Source organism: Taeniopygia guttata, chromosome 4A (genome assembly GCF_048771995.1).
Source record: "Taeniopygia guttata chromosome 4A, bTaeGut7.mat, whole genome shotgun sequence".
Classification (NCBI taxonomy): domain Eukaryota; kingdom Metazoa; phylum Chordata; class Aves; order Passeriformes; family Estrildidae; genus Taeniopygia; species Taeniopygia guttata.
The window spans coordinates 4,341,385-4,363,035 of NC_133029.1; the positions used below are offsets into that span (position 1 = coordinate 4,341,385).

At 39.8% G+C, this 21,651-nt stretch overlaps 1 protein-coding gene across 3 annotated transcripts in view; it reads left to right on the forward strand.

Moving 5' to 3' along the window:
- RPS6KA6 (ribosomal protein S6 kinase A6) overlaps positions 1 to 20,485 on the forward strand; it is a 35,320-nt gene extending 14,835 nt beyond the window's left edge. For 2 of the 3 annotated variants that reach the window (XM_030272433.4, XM_030272435.4), the window contains exons 5-22: positions 68 to 148; positions 1,006 to 1,085; positions 3,798 to 3,904; positions 4,167 to 4,204; positions 5,244 to 5,386; positions 6,146 to 6,216; positions 7,478 to 7,566; positions 8,004 to 8,068; positions 8,650 to 8,752; positions 9,794 to 9,918; positions 10,204 to 10,329; positions 10,783 to 10,872; positions 11,485 to 11,643; positions 12,067 to 12,228; positions 12,620 to 12,696; positions 13,364 to 13,481; positions 14,520 to 14,660; positions 15,524 to 20,485. In XM_030272433.4, the coding sequence (XP_030128293.1) occupies positions 68 to 148; positions 1,006 to 1,085; positions 3,798 to 3,904; positions 4,167 to 4,204; positions 5,244 to 5,386; positions 6,146 to 6,216; positions 7,478 to 7,566; positions 8,004 to 8,068; positions 8,650 to 8,752; positions 9,794 to 9,918; positions 10,204 to 10,329; positions 10,783 to 10,872; positions 11,485 to 11,643; positions 12,067 to 12,228; positions 12,620 to 12,696; positions 13,364 to 13,481; positions 14,520 to 14,660; positions 15,524 to 15,649 (1,901 nt within the window). In that variant the 3' untranslated portion in view covers positions 15,650 to 20,485. The remainder of the gene's footprint in view (positions 1 to 67; positions 149 to 1,005; positions 1,086 to 3,797; positions 3,905 to 4,166; positions 4,205 to 5,243; positions 5,387 to 6,145; positions 6,217 to 7,477; positions 7,567 to 8,003; positions 8,069 to 8,649; positions 8,753 to 9,793; positions 9,919 to 10,203; positions 10,330 to 10,782; positions 10,873 to 11,484; positions 11,644 to 12,066; positions 12,229 to 12,619; positions 12,697 to 13,363; positions 13,482 to 14,519; positions 14,661 to 15,523) is intronic. The other variant, XM_030272434.4, reaches the window with a different exon arrangement.
- Positions 20,486 to 21,651: the final 1,166 nt, after the last annotated feature.

The window sequence follows — 21,651 nt, forward strand, 5'->3', positions numbered from 1 at the left end:
GTTGTACTCAATGCATTTGTGTCCCACAAAAAACAAACTGTTGTTCTTTTTTCCTGTCTGCCCTCAGTTCGGGACAGAGTCCGGACCAAGATGGAGCGCGACATCCTGGTGGAAGTGAATCACCCGTTCATCGTCAAACTGCACTATGGTTGGTACACATCCCTCTGCTTTGCCTGCCCTTCCTTGCACTTGGCTTTCTCAGGGTTTCTCTTGAGACAAGCAGAGAAAAGAGAATCAAAACAATTCTTGTCTCATTCGCTGCTCCTGTTTGTGCCCATGTGGGATGTGGTCTGGAGCTTGTGTACCCAAGGTGATTGCTTGAGTGGATTCTGGTGATGGTTGTTTGGATTCATGGACCAGTTGGATCCATGTGTGTGTGTCAGGACTCTCCTGAGAGAGTCACGAGTTTTTCTAGTTATAATTCTTGTTAGTGTAATACAGAATAATAAAGTAATTAATTAGCCTTCTGAAATCATTGGAGTTCTGCACTTCATTCCCTTGTCGGGGATCCCAGCACCAACATTCCTTCCCTTGGCTTGAAGGCACAGCTGCTCTTGTTCTCTCTCACTTTTGGAGGTTCCACATTAGGTTCTAGCAACTTGGGAAAAAAAAATAGGACTGTAAATACATAGCTGTATAAAAGTTTTAGGTTAAGCCCTCTTGTAAGAATTTCAGATTATTTACATTCAAGTTCTGCCGAGATTTTGTACTTTTCATTGATTTAAACCAAACCACAGTAATTTATGTCCTTGCTGCTTCCCTGTTTGACAAAAGAGAAATAAAAGAACATTATTTTAATCATCTCTCATGACTAAGATTTTCTTCTATGAAGAAGCAAGGAATCATTCAGTAAATTACCTCATATGCTGCTGAATTATTTCACTTCCACAACAAAAGTATTGCCTGTTACTGAAATTTCCTAGTTGTAAAAGCATTCAGATCTGTTTTGTAGTTTTGTCATACAACTATTGATTTTTTTTTTTTACTTTTTAATTTTTTTTAAAGCCTTTCAGACTGAAGGGAAGCTCTATTTAATATTGGATTTTCTCAGGGGAGGAGATGTATTCACACGATTATCCAAAGAGGTAAGTACCTAAAATTTTATCTCCACTCACTCTTAGACAGGGGCTGGGTTTTGTTGGTACAGGATTGGCTTCTAAACCTGTTTTCCCCCATATTTCTTGTCATAGTGAAGTTTTTAATAACTTTTGGGCTTGCCTTACATATTCTAGATTCTGTTCTATCCTTAAGAAACCCGAGTGTGTATTGATGAGTAGCCCAAGTTTTAATTTGGCATCTGCAAAGTGCAGTTCTTTTGTCTAAAAATGTTTTGTTGCTTGGAAACACAACTGAAGTAAATGAATATTTAGCACTGAAGGAAGGGGATGTGTAGTTCTCATGCTCTTAGTCAGCTTAGGTGCTCCTGGAATCCTGCAGCCCTGAGAGCTTTCTGCTGCACTGTAAATTGCCTGGTGCTGCCATCCCAGTGCTCATCCTGAATCCCACAAAGTGGGGACACGGTGCTTTTGAGCCCACTCCCCTCCATCCAACCCTGGCACACAACTGGACCTTGAGTTTTTCATTTCTATTTTTGTTTCCTGGAGGGAGAACTCCAGAGGAGGGAATGGGATACAGCTACAGGCTGTTGTTATTTTTTTTAAATGTTTGCCATCAAATATTTATTATATGTTACCTTAAGTGTTATGAACGCGTTTAGAAGACTTATTTTCTTTTGGCAAACCTTTTATAAAGATCTAAATTTTTAATGGCAGTTTCTCAACAGCTTCACAGCAAGTGAGGTTTTCAGTGTTTTCACCACTGTAAATCCATTTATATTGCCAAAGCACAGGAAAAGCCACTTTCTTAAATGAGAAAACTGAGTTATCTGATGTTTTTCATGGCATGGAGGAGGTTGTTTATTCTCACTATGTAAGGCCAGGAGAGAGGTTCTTTCCCTGTACGCTTCTCATAAAAATAAAGGTTTTACTTTAGGAACAGGCAAAAGAGAAATAATCTAAAGGCATTTTTATTAAAAACTGAGATTGGTTACACAGTGATTAAGTCTAAGAATTGAGCTCAAAATTAATTAATCTGGAAGCTAAAATGGCTGTTAAAAACTTAGTGACTGACTTGTCCTGGGTTATTGGAGCAGGAGGTAGGAAGGAGGTCAGGCTGTGCTTTGATATGGAATGTCCAGTTCCAGTGGGAATTCTGGCAGAGCAGGAAGAGCTGTTCTCTTGCACTAACCCAGCTGGGATTGTCCCTGTGGAGCATTCTTCAATAAGGGATGCAAGGCTATCCATAAGAACTCCTGCTGGGGGTTGAAAGGGGGATGTGTTCCCTGTGGGAATCAAGGAGTCATAATTCTCAAGTTTTCTTACTGCTGAGACTCCACCTGTTTTTTGGAACACTTCAGTTACCTTTCATACTGTTTTTTGTATATAGATATGAAAAAAATAAGGTTTTTATTTTCTGGTGGGAATGGAAAGTAGTTTCAAAAGTCCATGGTAAAACACAGCCTATGGATAATGCACATGAGGATAAATTCCCTGTGGCATTCCATACTTTGCACACAAGGATTATTTTAAAATAATTTGGTTTAGTATGAAGTTGTTGAAGTTATTTTGTTGGTTTTTAAATTCTAATGTGGGTATGAGAGTTTCAGCTGTGGCAGTGAGATGAGTGTGTAATGAAGTTTTTATTGGTAATATTTAATGGACCTGACTTGCATCATGTTTGACTTGACCCAGAGAACAGCTTTACATGTCATTATGGGGAGATGTAGAACAGCTTCATGGTTCACCCGAGGTCAGCACCTGTCATTATGGAAATAATGAATTTTCTGAGCCTGGAGAACAGATCACACCTGAGCAATTCAGAGCAGGGGCAGGGATCAGGGAGCCCAGGTACTCCCATTACAGCTGAGTGGCTGCACTGCACTTTCTTCTGCAGCAGAGATGCACTTCTGTCCTGAACACTCCACAGGTTGCTTTAATTTAATATACAAATCTGTGCCTGCCTTGGCTCTTTTCATGTTCTACTAATTACTGGAGAGCTTGGAATCCTGCTGGATTCAGCAAATAAGGGAATAGTTCCCTTAAAGCCCCAATTCAATCCAGTTATTTAAAGATTCCAAGCTCTCTAGTAATTTGTGGAACATGACAAGAGCCAAAGCAGGCACAGTTTTTGTATATTAAATTAAAGCAACCTGTGGAGTGTTCAGGACAGAAGTGCATCTCTGCTCCAGAAGTACCATCAATATTTCAGTATCTCACCAGGGTTCTTTAATAGTTTTTTCCTAAGAGCAGGGCAGGTTCTTCAACTCCCAGGCTGTCATTGTTATTGCCACCAGTGATTTATTCTCCATGTTTTATTCCTAAATGATTTTTGCTTTTTTCCCCCCTAAATCTTGTTAATGTGAATTCACATTCACCCAATACAGCAGCCATGTATTAAATTTTATGATGCAGCGGAAAACTGTCTGGGTTTGTGGCAGGAGGAGTGCTGGGTGGCAGTTACACCAAATAAAACAATTAATTTATTATCTGAAAGTTAATTAATGCTCTGCAGTAATGCTGATGGCTTTATTTAAGTATTGCAGGTAGTTCTTTGTGTATTTTATAATTAATAGATATTAGTAAATCATTTCTCTTGGCTGAACTCATGAATTATGAGTTCACAAGGGACTTTCAAAACTAAGTTTGAAATCTAGGCAGACAGGACTATATATTTTTTTAGATTGCAGTTTTAAAAACTGAAGACAAGATCAGAAGGTAAATCTATACAGTTCTTATTAGGTTATGTTTACAGAGGAAGATGTGAAATTCTACCTCGCAGAACTGGCCCTTGCTTTGGATCACCTTCACAGCTTGGGAATTGTGTACAGGGACCTGAAGCCAGAAAAGTAAAGTAAAATGTATTTTACCACTATTATGTGTATTTTGCTTGTTGCTTTGCTTTTTCACACTATAAGAAATTAAAACTAATTCTGTTAAGACTTTGTAAACACTACAAAATGTAAAACATGTATCTGTAGTTTAAATGAAATAATACTAGCTTATTTTAAAAATATCAGAATTATGTCATAATTTTTAACTTATATTTTAAGTGTTTTATGTAAGCATTGATCTTTATGTGGTTTGGTGAATGTGAATTTTAATTTTCAGCATTTTGCTTGATGAAGCAGGACATATCAAGTTAACAGGTAGGCACCACTCATTAATATAGCTCTTTCTAAATAAGTTTGAGTTTCTGTATTGTCAATTTTAAATGCATATAAAATTGCAGAAAATAGTTCCCTGAGGAGCAATCCAAATACATATATTCTAGAAAATGATGTATATAAAACACTGTTTAGAAAATAAATTACTGTAAATTTCTGAAAGTGTAAATTACATTGAAGGTGATGATTTTGTACTAAAGATTTAATCGTATATTATAATCTAAGATACTGCTCTTAGATTCTAAGAGAAAATGTTTTTTAAACCCTCAAAGACTTGATAGAATAATGGTGATGGAAATCAGGTTTATGAAATGCATACCTTTTAAAATCCTGCTATATTTAAACACAATTCAATCATAAATTTGTCACTTCCTTCTGAAAGTGGAAATAATGGATATGATCATTGATTAGCAATCATTTTCTCCTGTGAAAAAAAGGGTGTTGGAGAGCTGAGCCAGTGTCAAGGACTTGTGTATTCACAATAGGGAAAAAAGTGTTCTGGGAATGAAATATTCTGGGAATGCAGGGCTTTTCTGCACTGAACTTGAGGCAGGTTACAGAACCATGTTGCCTTATGTAACAACAACATTTTTAGTGTGATTTTATTTATTCATCATTCAGTAAGACCAGACCATGCAGGCTGCATTCCCTTTGATTTTTACTTTTATCCAATTTTTTGTGTGGATAAAGCAGGCAGTAAACAGAGAAAATGAGAACTTCTGAGCATTTTAGAGCTCCAAAGGTGTAGGATTTCAAATGTCAAGTTAATTCAGTAATTATTTTGATGGCTAATCATGAATTTAATGACTTTTAGAATGGTTTTGGAGGTGTGTAGTAAACTAAATGTGCTCTCTCCAGATACCTGCAGTCTCTTTTTTCATGGAGAGCTGTGCTAATCATATTTCTGAAAATAACCAACCCAAACCTCTGGACGCTTGCATTTTGAATTACCATATATTGATTTATTTGTGTTCCCCTGTCATTCTTTACTGGCTGTATTCTTGTGGTGCTGTTGTTGTAGACTTTGGACTCAGCAAGGAATCAGTAGACCAGGAGAAGAAGGCCTATTCTTTCTGTGGTACTGTAGAGTACATGGCTCCTGAAGTGGTAAACAGGCGAGGGCACAACCAGAGTGCTGACTGGTGGTCCTTTGGGGTCCTCATGGTACTGTATTTGCCTCTTGCTTCCCTTGCTAAGCTCACTCAAATGCACTTTTAGAATAAGCTTGTCCACTTCTGATTAGGGATGCTTGGGTAAGGGGGACAATTCAATGACTGAATTGCTACTGGGGGGAATAAAATTGATTTTTCACTTTTATGGAATGTGTATAAAGCACCTGAAAAATCATGTGTTGTCCATTAGTAGTTAAAGCCGGTTGTAGTCAGTGTGAGACTTCACTTTGTACATTTTATTTTGCATGTTACTTCATAGATAAATTTAAAACAGACTTGAAAGCTTGGTGTGAAGGAATATTAATGGCATTTCTGTGATAGTGAGCTTGTGGAAGGAATGCTGGAGTGGAGTAGTGAGATAAGTCAATAACTGCTGCCACTTCTACCCTTCCTGGGATGTGTTAGAGCATCAGCCTGACATGGAGGATGGACTTGAAAAGTAAACTACTGTTCTAGAATTTACCATTCAGATTTTGGACTATGGCAAGATATAAAACCTGGTTTTGGAGGAGATTTTAATACTTTTGAGTAGCTTCTTGATGTATAATATTCCTCCATCATCACCATGCTACACTGTTCTCATCATGTAAACTCCAAGTGAGAGCAGAATTTTAGATTTGGGAACATTTCCATAATATTTTCAAAGTTCAACCAGTGTGTTGTAGAGGTAGGAAAGAGTGCAGTGCTTAACACTTTGTTTCAGCAGTTGGGGGAAGAAGTGTTGATTGAGATTAACATTTGTTCTTTCCAGTTTGAAATGCTTACTGGTACCCTGCCATTTCAAGGTAAAGATCGAAATGAGACTATGAATATGATACTGAAGTAAGTATATCTCCTTCCTTTTTCAGAAGTCCAAAAATGTCATTTAAAACATGTTTTAACAGCTTGTTGTAGCTCCTTGTGCAGCCTGGTCTTGTGGAAGGTGTCCCATGGCAGGGGGTGGAACAAGATGAGCTTTAAGGTCCCTTCCAACCCAAATAATTTTATGGTTCTAAGAGCACTGAGCTGCAATAGGAGCAAAAAGCAAAGCCCCTTGATAAGCTTTAGATCTCAGACTGTGACGTACCATTAAGTATCCCCAGCAATTAAAATCTGAGGGATGAATCTGTGCTCTGATTGTAGGCGTATAATAAAGATAAGAACAGTGCAGTGACTGAGAGCAGCTTGATTTACACTCCTGTTGTTGTTACCCTCCCTTGCTACTGTTACAGCACACCTTGTTTTGTAAGCAGCAGGTGATCAGGTGTTGCTTTGTGTACAGATGTGTGGAGAGCCCTTACGTGCTCAAATTCTCATCTTAAATTGCCCCAGTTACAACAGAAGCTGTAGGACTGGACAAACTGGGTGAGCTGGTGCTCAATGACTGGAGCTGTTGGGCAAATGTGTTCTCATCTGTCTGTGCTCAGCTAGCAGAGTTTCCTCCTGGCACAGGCAGAGCCTTGGGCCCTCTGAGGGGTGATGGGGAAGGGGAAGGAGAACAAAACTCTGTTCTTCCCCCAGCAGGGCACTTGGAGCTTGCCCTGAGTGGGAGTTCATGGTGGTGCTGCCTGTGAAAGGATGGGTTAGACCATGAGCTGCCTCCCTTGCAGCTCCCAGTGATGCTGCACAAAAATTTCCTGCCTTGGCTTTAGGGCTTTTATTAAATACAATAAATGCTAAAGTCAATGAGCTTTAATATGATGCTCAATAAGCCCTGGCGGAATAGCAGCAATCACTTCAAGGGCAGGTAATTGGGGATTTGGTGAGTCTCTTCTGTTACTGGTACTTACTTGGGTAAAACCTCCTGGTGATATGAAAATACCTTTGAAAATACTTAGTATTCCTAAGATAATTATTTTACTCTGTTTCAGCAGAAAGCTTGCTTGGGTGGGGTTTGTTGGTTTTGATCTGATGTATTTGTTCTTTGTTGGATTTTTTTTTAAATCACTCCTATAATAGGAAACTTAGAAAGTTGATGAGTTAAGTATGTGCTCTCTACAAGGCTTTGGACTAGATCCTTGATACATCAAACTGTGCAGTGAAATCTACGTAGACAGTTTTTACTTAGGCTTCTTCCTCTGACTTGTTCTCTGTTTTCTTTTAGAGCAAAGCTGGGAATGCCTCAGTTCCTCAGCCCTGAAGCACAAAGTCTCCTGAGGATGTTGTTTAAAAGGAACCCATCAAATAGATTAGGTTGGTTCATTTATTTGGATCTTTAAATCATCAACTCTGCCTTTTTATTAAAAAAAAAAAAAAGTAGTTGCTAGAGACTCTGAAGCTCTGGGTGATCAGTGCCACTACAGATCAGTAAGATTTGGGTACCATTTCCTGTTAGTTTGGCTTATGACTTACAGGGTTTGGCCAAGGAATGGTCGAAATGTGGGATCAGTGACTTAGGAGTGAGCCAAAGCTCTGACAGTGTCACAGCAAAGAATACTGACACTCTATTTATGAGCTTCTTGTGCTCTCTTTGCCTCCTTGGGTATTTGACATCCTTGGAATATTTCTGTATTCACAGTTCCCTCAAATAACCATGTCTATGCAAACTTTTTAGAAATGAACTAATTTTTAGTGCAATCTTAAAAGGTTTTGCCCACAAGTTTGTTAAATACAGTCTTTCTTTTGTTCAGGAGCTGGTTCAGATGGTGTTGAAGAAATCAAGAGACATCCTTTTTTTTCTACTGTTGACTGGAATGTGAGTACAAGAGGATCTGAAAGATAAAGCTGTTGCTAATTTTTCAGTGTGTTGTAGCATTTGTACAAGTATTTACATCTGAATAGGGCAAAGCAAACACTGCATTACTGCTGACTGGCACATCCTGGCTTCTCCTCTAATTCCTTGGCATCTGGAGCTGCAATATTTACTGCAGATAGACAGTATTAATTACAAATTGTGCATTTACTTTTTAAATAATTAAGAGTTGCAGCATTCTCAAGCTGAAATGATCCATTAGAGCATTTGTAGGTGGGAGAGGCTGCTGGTGTTCCCAGGAATCCTGGAGGAAGTGTCTGTCCAGTGCTCCCTTGGCTGTAACTGTCCTGGACTTCCCTCTGCTGTAAATGGGATTTATTGTAGATTTGAGATCTTTCCCTGATTTAGGTGGGTGGATTAGGAAAAACCTGGACTAGAGCTTTTTGAGAATGGGCAGTTCCTTGCCAAGAGGGATGTGCCTGACATAGGTTGAGGGTCTTTGTCCTTTACCCTTTACCTTGGCAAAATAGCAGCACCTGTGTGGAAGCTTCAGTGACTCTTCAATCTTTGTCCTTCTCTTTCAGAAACTGTTCAGAAGAGAAATTCAGCCTCCATTCAAACCTGCCTCTGGAAAGCCAGAAGATACTTTCTGTTTTGATCCAGAATTCACAGCAAAAACACCAAAAGGTAACTGGGCATGGCTATAAATTGGTGAGGTTTGTGGGACAGAGGAGTTTATTAGTGCTAAAACAACAAGCAGAAAAGCCAGAGACAAAGTTAAAAGGAAGATCCACCAGGGTTCCAGGGCTTTGGAGGAGGATGTTCCCCTCAGCAGGTTTCTGTTCTCTGAATATTTTGCTAACCTTTGACTCAGGAAGAAAAAAAATAAATGGAATATTAAAAGCTGGACTATGGTTTCTAGTTATGATTCAAGTCAGGCATGCAGTGTTTGAGAGGAACTATTTAATATTAAAAGAAACTCAGTTTTATTGCAGCAGTGATTCTTTTTAGGGTTAGTATTTCATTGAGAATGCCTTCCTTTAAGAAACATTAATTATTATTATTATTTCTTGGTCTGCTTCAAGTTTCACTTCAGGTTTTCTCTTGTTAGTTTTTTCTTTCCTGCTACATCCAGCTTTTTAAACCCTTTTCTCATGATTGTTTGGAGAAGGTATGTGCTCTTAAGAGGACAAAATTATTGAGCTGTGCTCACTTTAAGATTTCAGATAGTGAATTCAGGGGTGCACAGAATGTAACCCGAGAAAAACTTAATTCTAATAATTCGGGGATATTTTTTCAGTAAAGATTTACTAACTGGATATTCTTATGTTGCCTCACTTGTGCCTTGCCAGCAGCTCATTCACCACTGAAGCAGCACATTCTGTTGTTGCTCTTCTGTGTTACAAAGCTGTTGAGCACAAGGCAATGCTCTTTATATCTTTTCTATCCATAGTTTTGTTTCAATAAACTTCTTCCTTAAAACGTGTTCATACATAAATTCCTGCAGTGTTTTGCAGTTTTAGATGAAACCCTGGAATACTTGTTTGTGTTACTGGAGTAACAGAGCACAGATAACAAAGTAGAAGTTTTATTTAATATTTAACATTGGTGTTCCTCTTGCTTGCTTCCCTTCCCTCAAGATGGTTTATGTAACATGCCTCTGCTGAATGCTCTGAAATGGCCTTGCTGGGCTGTAGCCACACTAACCCTGTGTCTGTGTGCCCCCAGATTCTCCAGGGGTCCCACCCAGTGCAAATGCCCACCAGCTCTTCAAGGGATTTAGTTTTGTTGCAACTACTACTGTAGAAGACCATAAAATATCACCTCTCACCAATATCCTGCCCATAGTCCAGGTAATGCTTTGCTTTTTGGGAAACTTCCTTGGCATGCCAAAGACTGACCAATATTCAGTATTTACAGTTGTTCTTGCTTTGTTGAGGAGACTGTTATAAAATGTGTCTCATTAAATACTTCCATGGGATATTTTTAATTCTAAAAAGTGAGTTGTTGTTTTTCTGGAGGCAGAATTTCAAGGAAAAATCATGAGCAAGCAGAAGAAGCTTCTGCTGTTGGTACCAGTGTAATGGGAAAGGGAATCCTGTTGCTTTAGGTAACCAGTTGCCTGTGTTTTTTTAAAGCAGCTTCATGGAAACAGTGCACAGTTCACTGATGTCTATGAACTGAAGGAAGATATTGGTGTGGGCTCCTACTCTGTTTGCAAGAGATGCATCCACATAGCCACAAACATGGAGTTTGCTGTGAAGGTACTGGCATAAATTCCACTCTGACATTCTGAAAAGATTGACTAGTCGATTTAAAAACTTAGATTTGTGAGTTTTCCAGTTGCTGTGTTTTTATGTGTTAATAAGTTACAATCTTGAAAGCTGAAAATACTGTCCAGTGATGAGAACACCTGAAATAAAATGAGATTGACAAGGGTGGAACTGGACTGCAGGGAATTAGTGATGCTTCAGACCAGTGCATTTCCTTGTTCAGTGGAGCAGGACAGGCTGCTTTAATGATAGAATTTAACTAGGATAGAGCAAGAAATGAATAAATGGGATGAGGAGCTGGAAGATGAATTACTTGTGATAGGTAAGAAGTAATGAACTCTGGAATATTTTATTCTGTTGTTGAAAGGAGAATGTAAATACAAAAAATGTCTTTATTTAATAGACTTTGTTTATGCAAGATGTTTTTCCTGTTATATTTTGCAGATAATTGATAAAAGCAAAAGGGATCCCTCAGAAGAAATTGAGATTCTCATGCGTTATGGGCAACATCCAAATATTATTACTTTAAAGGATGTATGTACCTCCTTTTCTGCTGCCTCTTATTAGACAGTGCTGAAAAAATAAATGCAGATGTAGGCAGTTTATTGGGATTCATTACATTTCTTTTATATAGAAAAATCTACTGGGAGAGCAGTACGTAACAGTAGAGGGAGTGTCTCAAAACACAGCGTTGTCCTGGTATTAATTTTTTCTAAAGGCTGTTTAACCAGCTTGAAGTGAGAAATGATGTAAAAGTTAGAAATGCCATATTTCTTCTTGTTTCAAAGGAGCAGCCAATGTGTTGGTAACCTGAGAAAACAGTGGCTTGCCTGTTGTCCTGTCTGTGCCAGAATGGCCCTGGAAGGGACGAGCAGTCAGGAGTGTGGCCTGCTCTTCTCTTCCAACAAAAGCTCTTACACTAAAAAATGTAACTCAGAGTGATGAATTAACAACTTGAATTGAGAGTGATGAATTAACAGCTTGAGTCAGGAGCTCCCAGGATGACACAGGAGCTGCCTTCCTCTGGCAGCCCCTGCTGTTAGTGCTGCCTGCTCCTGTGGGAGAAGGGGATTTATGTGCATGTGCAGCTACAGATGTGCCTTTGTCAGCGTGTTCTGGGTGAGAGACTGTTACCCCTCTCCCCAGGTGTATGACGATGGCAGATTCATCTACCTGGTGACGGAGCTGATGAAGGGGGGGGAGCTGCTGGACCGGATCCTGCGGCAGAAATTCTTCTCGGAGCGGGAGGCCAGTGCTGTGCTCTTCACCATCGCCAAGACCGTGGACTACCTGCACTGCCAGGGGGTGAGTGAGCGAGCCAGCCCTGCCTGCCACAGCCCTGTCAGCTCTGCACTTACCACTCCTTGCCCTCTGTGCTTTGCTTGGCTTGTTTTCATGCCAAGAGGTTTTGTATTTTATCCCAGAGGTGAATAATAGAAACAATTTATCCTGTTATCCTGGCAAAGCCTTTGGACTCTGCATTTTATGAAAAAGCAGATTTTTGTCCTGTTCTCCTTGTTGCCGAATGGTGATGTTGGTTCCAGTTGCATTATGAGCTAGGAAGTTTTTATTACATTACTTGAACTAGAATTTTTGGGTACTTTAAGGTTATATAATTGTTTAAAACTCTCATAAGTATATTCGTCTAAAGAACAGCTTTTATAAATTGTAAATTACAACCAATGTACTCCTCCTAAATGATGGCTTTTCAAATGTCTTTGCTTAAAGGTGGTGCACCGAGACCTTAAACCCAGTAATATTTTATACACTGATGATTCAAACAATGCTGATTCCATCAGGATTTGTGATTTTGGATTTGCAAAACAACTTAGAGGAGAAAATGGACTACTTCTAACTCCCTGCTACACTGCAAACTTTGTGGCACCAGAGGTATTTCAAGCTGCTGTGTGTTTTCTTTGTGCTGTTTTTGGTGCATCAAATGCTAAAACTTTTCAGCAGTGCTTGGGAAAAAACTCAACAATTCTGCTTCTTTTCTTTAAATAAAACCACACATGGTTTTTAAACACTGGTGCATGTGTTTATTATAAACCTGTTTTAAAAACAGCAGAGTCCACCTTCAAAAATAAGATGTGAGCCTGGTGAAAATCTTAACAGATTATCTGGGGAGAAGAAATGTTGTTGGCATTTACTTCAACCTGTATATTAGAAAATAAATAATCGAATCTCTGACATGACCCAGGGATGGATCCTTAGGCTGTGGTGTTGTTTTGGGGTGTTTTTTAAAATATATGGCAAGTCTTTAACACTCTTTGTTTCATAGGTTCTCATGAGACAGGGATATGATGCTGCTTGTGACATATGGAGCTTGGGAGTTCTCCTTTACACAATGTTGGCAGGGTGAGAATATTTCTGAGCTGTTTTGTTTACCTTAAATCCCAGAATGTTGCCTGAATCCTTGCTTCCATAGAAATGGTGAGGCACTGGCTGATGGAATGACACAGACACGCAGGTGGGACAGGCAGCTCTGAGTCAAAGCCAAACAAACCACGTTTAGCTCACAAGGTTTCTCTTCCCAGTGCAGAGCTGAGAGGTGCCAAAGACTTCCTCCAGCTTTCAGGAGGGAATTGAGTCTGTGAAAATTTGTGGTGGGTTTCTTTTTACCCTCCAGCCTTCTGTCCTCCCACCCCATCCCCTTTACTCACCTTTTGTCTCCTGCCCCCGCTGCATTCCTGTGTAGAGCACTCTGGCTTGTGATCTCTGGAGTTTCCTAAATATCCAAACCTGATGAAGCTCTAGGGAGCACCTAGTGGCCAGATGAGAGATGTTTGCTGAATTCTTCTCTAGCAGAAAAAGAGCAGGTTTTTAGTCTAATGGCTAAATTCTGTCTATTGGAAATTGTTCTCTTGATAAATCTGTACTTCCCATTTAATATTAGAAATATTAATATTTAATAACATGTGATTCTGTGATAGTGGGATATTGGCTCTGATTCATGAGATTTTACAGATTTCTTGCAGTTTTTATCTATAACAAGGTGTTTTTGTTGGGTTTTTTCTCTCACCAGCTATACTCCATTTGCCAATGGCCCCAATGATACTCCTGAGGAGATCCTAGTACGGATAGGCAGTGGAAAATTCTCTCTAAGTGGAGGCAACTGGGACACCGTTTCAGATGCAGCAAAGGTATAAATGTGTTTTGATTTTATATTTTTGTAGAATTCCAATGAGATCTACTGAGCTTTATCAACTAGATTGCTCTGTAAGTGTAGTTTGTTATTATTATCTGCAGATTTTATTGCAGGGAAGGATATCTGCTCCAACATTTTATTTAAAGCCTCCATCTGTAATGAATATAGATTCCCTGGGATGGTGTTGACCCACTCTGTGGGTATCTTAATCACTGGTGTTACCTTTTAAAAAGATCAGCATTAATATTAAATATTAATGTTTAAATATATTTCCCCGTCCTTTGGAACTGCACTATTGTTCATTTCAGTAGGAGTGATTCAGAATGCTTGTTGGCTCTTGCTGTCTTAGCATGAGAAATTCACTTCTGTGTATTTAAGAATGCTTCACATTTTGTACCTAAAACAAAGGGAACATTCTGTCAGCTTGCTCATATTTTGGTTTTATTTCAAACTGTTGCTGTCTCTGTTCTGTGCCCTTCCCACCCACCTCTCCTTTGACCAATGTTGTAATTAATCAGTAGCTTGTTGCTAATGCTTCTAACAGGCAAAAACAAGTGTCCATTGCTGTTGGCTTTATCCTTTATGTGGCTTCTTGAAGGAAAAATTCCTTGCTGGTGTCTCACTGTCCCTGAATTCATTTGTAGTAAGGAGGCAGCAGAGCCCAGCATGCAGAATGAGCAAGGAGAGAGATTTGCAAATAATAGCTTTCCTCCATAAAATCTGCCTGCTACATTTGAATAGGATTTCTAGTCTTTTAAAGATTGTATTCATAATAAACATGAAAGGCACAACAGTGAGTTGCTTTGCAATCAAGGCTGGCTCTGTTGAGCTGCTCCAACAGTACCGCACATTGTTCTCAGCCTTCTGCAGTGTCAGGGCACAGAATGATCCCGTTTGTCTGCTGATCTCTGTGTGCTGCCATTGTGTTAATCCCTCCACATCGGCTGCTTCTCTCGTTGCTGCCATCCCTGCTGCTGTAAAGGCCACCTAAGATGATTTGGACTGAGCAGTCTGTGTGTTTCCCTCCCTGCAGGACTTGTTGTCACACATGCTGCACGTGGATCCCCACCAGCGGTACACGGCCGAGCAGGTGCTGAAGCATTCCTGGATTGCCTGCAGGGACCAGCTGCCTCATTACCAGCTCAACAGGCAAGATGCCCCACATCTAGTAAAGGTAAAGCCACCTGGGATGCTGCTTGTTCCGTTGGTTTAGAGCAACAGACAGAAATCTTGTTTTTTCTGTTTGTTTTCCATAGTGCCAACACATTAAAGTTACATAATGAGACAAATTCATGGAATGGTTGAATGGTTTGGGTCAGGAGGGACCTTAAAGCTGGACCATCCACCCCATGCCATGGGCAGGGACACCTTCCACTGTCCCAGGCTGCTCCAAGCCCTGTACAACCTGGCCTTGGGCACTGCCAGGGATCCAGGGGCAGCCACAGCTGCTCTGGGCACTCTGTGCCAGGGCCTGCCCACCCTCACAGGGAAAATTCCTTCCCAGTATCCCATCTAACCCTGCCCTCTGGCATTGGGAAGCCATTCCCCTTGTCCTGGCTCTACATAATTGTATAAAATTCCTCTACAAATTAAATTAGTAAATAATTATTTGTAATAATTATCCCCTTTGTGTAGGGGAGGAGATTTTTGTGTGTGTTTTCTGTAAGGTAGTTCTTGAGCTGTCTGAAGTCAGGACCTGAGTAGCCACTGAAGTGGCTGTGTTTGGGAAATTGGGGCTAATCTGGCTTGAAACCTGCAAATTCTGACTTACATTAACAGGTGACTCCTACATCTAAGGGATACAGAAGAAATATGAAAGAAAGGGAAAAAAGTGTTAGACACCCATGCTTAGACATTGGAAGGATTCAACAACAGATTTTTTTTTTCCTTAACAAACTTCACAGAATTCACATGACCTGGTACAAGTCGTGTTTGGGTTTAATGGAGTTAGTTGAGTATTTAATGTTGAATTGCTTTATTTTCTGATTAAAACTTGCATCTTTATGAATTATTATTACATATTTCCTGTTTCTCTAGGGAGCCATGGCTGCTACATATTCTGCACTGAATCACAAGACATTTCAGCCAGTGCTGGAGCCTGTGGCAGCCTCCAGTTTAGCTCAGCGACGGAGCATGAAAAAGCTCACATCCACAGACTTATAGATCCACTGGGACACCTGAGCAGACACAAGCAAGGGGGAAACCCAGCAAGTGGCTCTATTTTGCCTGACCTGTGATCAAAAGGCATCTATGGTTTCCTGCTACACTACTTGAATTCTGTAAAAGTCCTTTTTTTAAAAAGAAAAAAAAAATCCACAGGTTCATACTGTGTTTGTTTTACAGGCCGTATCTGTTAAGTTAATTTAAACATCAGGTACACCATATTGAATTTCTCTACACTGTCCTTTGAGATCTGTTGCAAATATTCTTTCACATTCTGTATAGTTTTGCTGGGTTCAGTTAAAAAAAATGGTTTAGGGGACCGTTGCCAATGACCAAGTTGTACATAAAGTGTCAGTGTGAGTTTTCTTGCTTCACACCTTCAGACCCTGCTGTGAAGGGCAAATTCTTCATTTTGTAACTGGGCACGTCATGAACTCAACTCAGTTCCTTTCCCTTGTCCATGCCTTTATGCAGAGTTGAGCAATGTGACGTGCCAGAGTTAATTCATCACTGTTGATTTGGTAGGTCTGGGTTTGCATGGTGCCAGTAACTGAGGAGTTTCTGTGGAAATACAAACCAAAGGGATGTGCAAGATCCTGCACTTAAATTTGATCTCTTGTGACACAAAAGAAGTCCTGGTTATGGTCCCTAACAGGAAAATGAACATTTCTGGTTTTTACCACAAACTGTGTCCTGCACTGAGCTGGAGCAAGTCAATGTGTGCATAAGCTGTCAAAATTCAGGCTCTCAGAAACATTGGTGCCACTTCAAAACAACATCATGCAGCTCAATCCTTTGTTATTCATATTTCCCATCCATTAATACAGCTACTGTGTTATTTTCCTCAGCAGTCTTTCCACTAAACACACCCAATATTAGGTTTGTTTGGCATATGAGACAAACTGACACTTTATTATAACCAACTTGGCACTTGGGGTTTATTTTTTATTTATTTGATTTTTTTTTTAATAGAAGGTTGCTTCTCTCTGACTCTCTCGCCGCATGTACAAATATTACAGAACAGAAATGCAAAATTCTCTTTGCCTAACTGTAGGGGTAGCTTGGAAAAATAAACAAGCCTTGCTGTGTGCCCAGATAAGGGAATTCTGACCAAGAAATTTCACAGTTATGGACAAACTCCTTTCAGCATCCTGTGGCCAGCACTCACTCTTCCTCTCTGTCTGGTGTTAGGACTCCAGCTGTTCCCAAATTCTGGGATGGAGAGGAAATTCATTTCAGGGCCAGAATTACCTTGGGGTTTCCTGACTCCAAGTCAGTGCTAACTGCTGGTAGTTCATTCAGAGATACACTTAGAAGTGCTTTCAAAAGTTGTAGACACTGAGCAGTTGTAGTGACATAGCAGGGTGATTATAAATATTAAATATATTAGTGACATTAGACTGTGAAGTGACCAGAACTCAAACATAGTTCAGACTCATTTATCATCATTGAATTTTCAAGTGCAAGACCCAGGGCTGACAGAAATCAATGTTTTGAGACAGAAAAAAAAAAAACAAAAAAACTTTCAGGAGAATTCTGGCCCAAGCATCAGGAGGGGTGATGATAACTCACATCTCACTAGAGGTGTTGGCTGGTTTTTGCTTATACCTGTGAAGGACTTGGTGGTGTTGGAAGTACTTTTAGATAAGCTGCTTTCTTCTGTTGTGGTGGGGGAAGATGGACATTATCTGGCCAAATAGTTAGGTATGAATATATGTAGATTTGAGACTTCATGATATAGCAAACATAGATGTGCTCTTTGTATCATGCAGAACATCCCCCAGATGGAATTTCTTGAGTGTTTGATAGATGCTGGAAGCCTTAGGGGCCATTTGTGCCTAGTTTTGAGGTGCCTGTTTGAAATGCTTGAAAACTTATCAAAGAACACAGCTGCTTCCTGGAAAGCTCTTTGTTCAGTACGAAATCTGCCCCCCTTGCAGCTGCTTCATCCTCCTTTTCCTTAAGGAAGACTTTTTCCAGCAAGAATGCCTGGAAACCTCTTGTCTATGCTCTGTTGGGGTCATTTTAATATAAATCTAAAGATAACTGCCAGAGGAATTCACTCAAAAGGCAAAAGTGCTGGAAGTTGAACCCCCTGAGCCCAGGTCAAGGTGTAATGTGGGTTGAGGTGTAGTCCTAAAAGCTGTGTTGGGGATAAGAGGTTATGGAAGGCCTGGAATACAATGAAAATGTCAAACTTGAATTGTCTTCAGCTTTCCTGTAAGGCAGCAGCTGGTCTTTAATGGCTTTACCCATGAATCATTTAACAGTGTTTCTGTTGGTATTTTCTTTTAGCTTGCTTAGAAGCACCACAGTATAAGCACCTTAAAAGCATTTTGCACAAGAGCAGTTGGAAGCAGCTGAAGGGACTCGAGTTGTTCTTGATGTGCAGCACAAAGGTGATGAGAGGAAAAGAACACAAACAAGATGGATGTTCTGATTCATTGCCCAGTATTTAAAACATTTCCTGAAAGTTATCCCTGTTTTATATCACTGCTGGCATTTAGTGCCAGTGGTACTCCAGGGGTAAAAGCAACGTTTCAGTGACTGCAACATTACAAAGTTGTCTTATTGTGGGGAAAACATATTGGGTGTGTTATATCTGACAGGCCAGCGTACCCTGGTATGCCACTTATAATCCTTATTTAGGGGGGAAATTCCCTTGCTCTATTTCAGCATATCAGTCTTGGAAATATTTGGGATATTCAGGAACACGAAAGAGTTTATTTGCAGTTTACTTTTACTGTATTTAATGATCATCTTTGTGAGGCTCCTTTGGAAATTCCTTGCCTGTTTCTCATCCCTTTCTTTCCCAACTTAGGTTTTGATACCTAAAAGTGGCATGGTCTGCTCATGAGCTGTCAGTTCAAGGTTTGAGATGGAAGAGCAGGTAATGGGAAAGTGCTCTGGCTGCTGGAAATGATTTTTTACCATCTGGGCACAACTCAACTTTACAAACTGGTGATGTTCTTACTGCCTTACTGAGTTAGGAAAAAAGTCCAATTTTCACAAAGGTTCATAATTACACAGAAATAGGCATTCAGACTAAAGGAATTTCCACATAACTAACTCTTAAAGGATAGAGTATTTTGGCTGTGACTTCCTGCTAAAAAAGCTCCTGCTCTGGTGTTTGATGATCATTATCAGTAAGTTCCAGCTCTGGTGCCCACAGAAAGCAGATTCCCACTGGAGCTGGAGTGGGCTCAGGACCTCTTTTGCTGTTCTTTCACCCCAGGATATCTCAATTTGTATCTTCAGTTGCCCTTTGGATGTAAAGTGAGGAACTCTGTTGTGTTCCTGTGTTCCATATCCAAAAACTGCAGTGGCACCACAGTGAGCCATGGTGGGGTCACAGGGCCCTTCCTGGGGGCTTTCCTGGTTGGGTCCAGTCAAGCCACTGATCATGGCTTGTGTGGTTTTCTTCTTTTTCCCATTTTGCTCAAAATCAATGAATTCCCCTTGCCCACAGCAGGAGGTGCAGGGGGCCGACCCTGCTCTTCATTTGAGGCCTCTGTTGTTTGAATGTTCTTGCAGCCAGAGAAGGCATCCAAAACCTCACCCAAGTCAGTCATGTTGAGCTTGAATTCTGTCTTCCATGTTTTAATTCCTTTTCCAAAGCTGATCTTCAGCTGTCCAATAGTTAAAATAACTTCTGGCAAACTTCAGCAGGTGGGAGTTCCTTGCAATGTACTTAGAGACTGGTCTGTAGAACTGTGTTAAATTAATTACACAAGGTTATATTCATTTTCCTGGTTTGTATCAGTGAAATTAGGATAAAACATCGATGCAAACACAGGTTTTTTTGTATTTCTGTAGCACTTAAGCTTTTCAGTCCTATCCAGAACTAAAAGTTTGCAAATATTTGTGGGAGGGGAGGGAGGAGCAGGGTTTTTCTTTCTCAAAGCTTCCAAAAAGTTTCTGAAGCTGTGATCATAATAGAGTCCTTAATCCTATAGGAGCTCTGTAGGTTTTAAAACATAAAATTCTCCTTAAAAGTTTGTTCCAAAGTTCTTTGAGATGTGCACTGATATCTGTTGGTAACACCCTTGCACTTCATTCATGCCACACCAGCCTTCTGCATCAGCATCTGTCCCTGCTCCAGTTATTTTAAAATATTTGCTCCTCCAAATTCTGCTGTTCCTTGTGAACAGAGGAATGGATACAAATTTGAAAACCCCCACCCATAACGTATGGCTGAAGCTGATTGAGTATTGTAATAATTTACATCATTAGAAAGTCTCCCACAAAGTCATCAGCAACTGGTTTTCTTGAGATTTTTACTGTGTAATGAAAACAAACTTTCTCTGAAAGCTTTAAAAGATACTTAATTGATTATATCTCTTAATTATTAATTTTTGGGCAATAGCTTATTACCAATAGTGAGTTTGAATAACCCTGAATTCTCTTGTGGGGTTTTTCACATGAGGATGCTGGAGATGGATCTGCTTTGCAGGACCAAGTGTTCAGGTTTGGGTGTTTTCATTAGGCTTTTGAACAGTGTTTGCTAATTAATTAATTAATTGCATTGTCTTAATGTCCCAAGCACTTTGGCATCTTGCACTGATGCTCTGGTTAGAGCTGAAACTCTCCTGGCACGTGGCTGAATCTCCATAAAGGGCATTAATTGAGAACAGTGTGCAATGAATTCCAATGCTCTCTGAGGTACTTCAAAGATGAAACTCTACACAAGGTCCCCGTTATCAGATATTGTAACTGTCATTTCCTTCTCTTAAGCATATTGTGGATTTTGTATCATACTGTATTTATTTCATTTAATTTTAAAAGAAATGTTTTCTTTAAAGCTCTGTATATATTGACATTAAAGTTTGCATTGTACTACGTTCTCCTCTTCTTGCAAGGCTGGGTCTGGCAGGGCAGTGGTGTTCTCTTGGCACTGCTGCCTTCAATTACAGCACACCAAAGACAACCTCAAAATTGTATTTATTTTTGTCAAACTCCCCGAATAATCATAAAGGTACAGTTTTAATGAGCTGGCAGTTCCTTGAGTACTAGAATAAAAGGGTTGCAAATTCATAACATTTGGTAATTGACAGAAATCCATCATTTCTGCTTTGGAAGTTTGCTTCTGTTTTTCAAATGGATATAAAAAACAATGAGCAAACATTCCTAAATTAAATGTATATGAATTATTTCCTAAACCTTGCCAAACATCTCACATACATCAAAAGCTATTTATAAATTGATATTCAGTCAAGTGTTTCATGCCATACTTGCAGCAAAACAGACGTTCGTTCAGTGGTAGGATTGATGTATTATCTCAGGATGGGATCATCTACCTCTGTGCTTTATAAATATAAAATCTATAAAATTTGTCAAATAAAGTTATTAAATTCGACTCCATATATTAAGAGGAAATAATTTTCCTACAAAGATCTGATCCTTTGAACATAGACACTTGCATTACAAGTGGCAGGCATGACATTAAAAACTGGGTTTAAAATCCTCCTGAGGTATTTGGTAACTGCTGGTGCTGTTGGTATTCACGATGGTTTATAGATACTTTATTTTTTTGAATGCACAGGAAGGTTTTCCCCCCTTTGCCTCAGGTCCATGTCCCAGGTGCTGTTTGCTCACACAAGACACTGCTTTTACCAGCACTGGTGGCAGAAGAAGGGGGAAACTGGAGCCACAAGTTTCCCAGATTGTCATGATTTGTTTGATTTCATTCAAGTCAGGTAGAAAAAGCAAATCAAATTGGACAAAACCATTAAAATACCTTTTAAAAGCCCCGAGTCTCAGGTATTGAGATCTGCAGGCTTGGTGAAGGTGCTGCTGGGTGGGAGGAGACAAGGCATGGATTAAAACCAACCTGACTGAATTTGGAGAAACCAAGGGCAGGGATGAGCCAAGTGTTAGAAAAGAGACTCCAGAATGTGCCTTAATTGTATCCTGCCCTTTTTTTCCCTGCAAATTTCAGTTCTTGGGAGCTGTTTTCCCCATGCTTAATCTCTGAAGCTTTATGACTGTAAGAGGCACCTTCC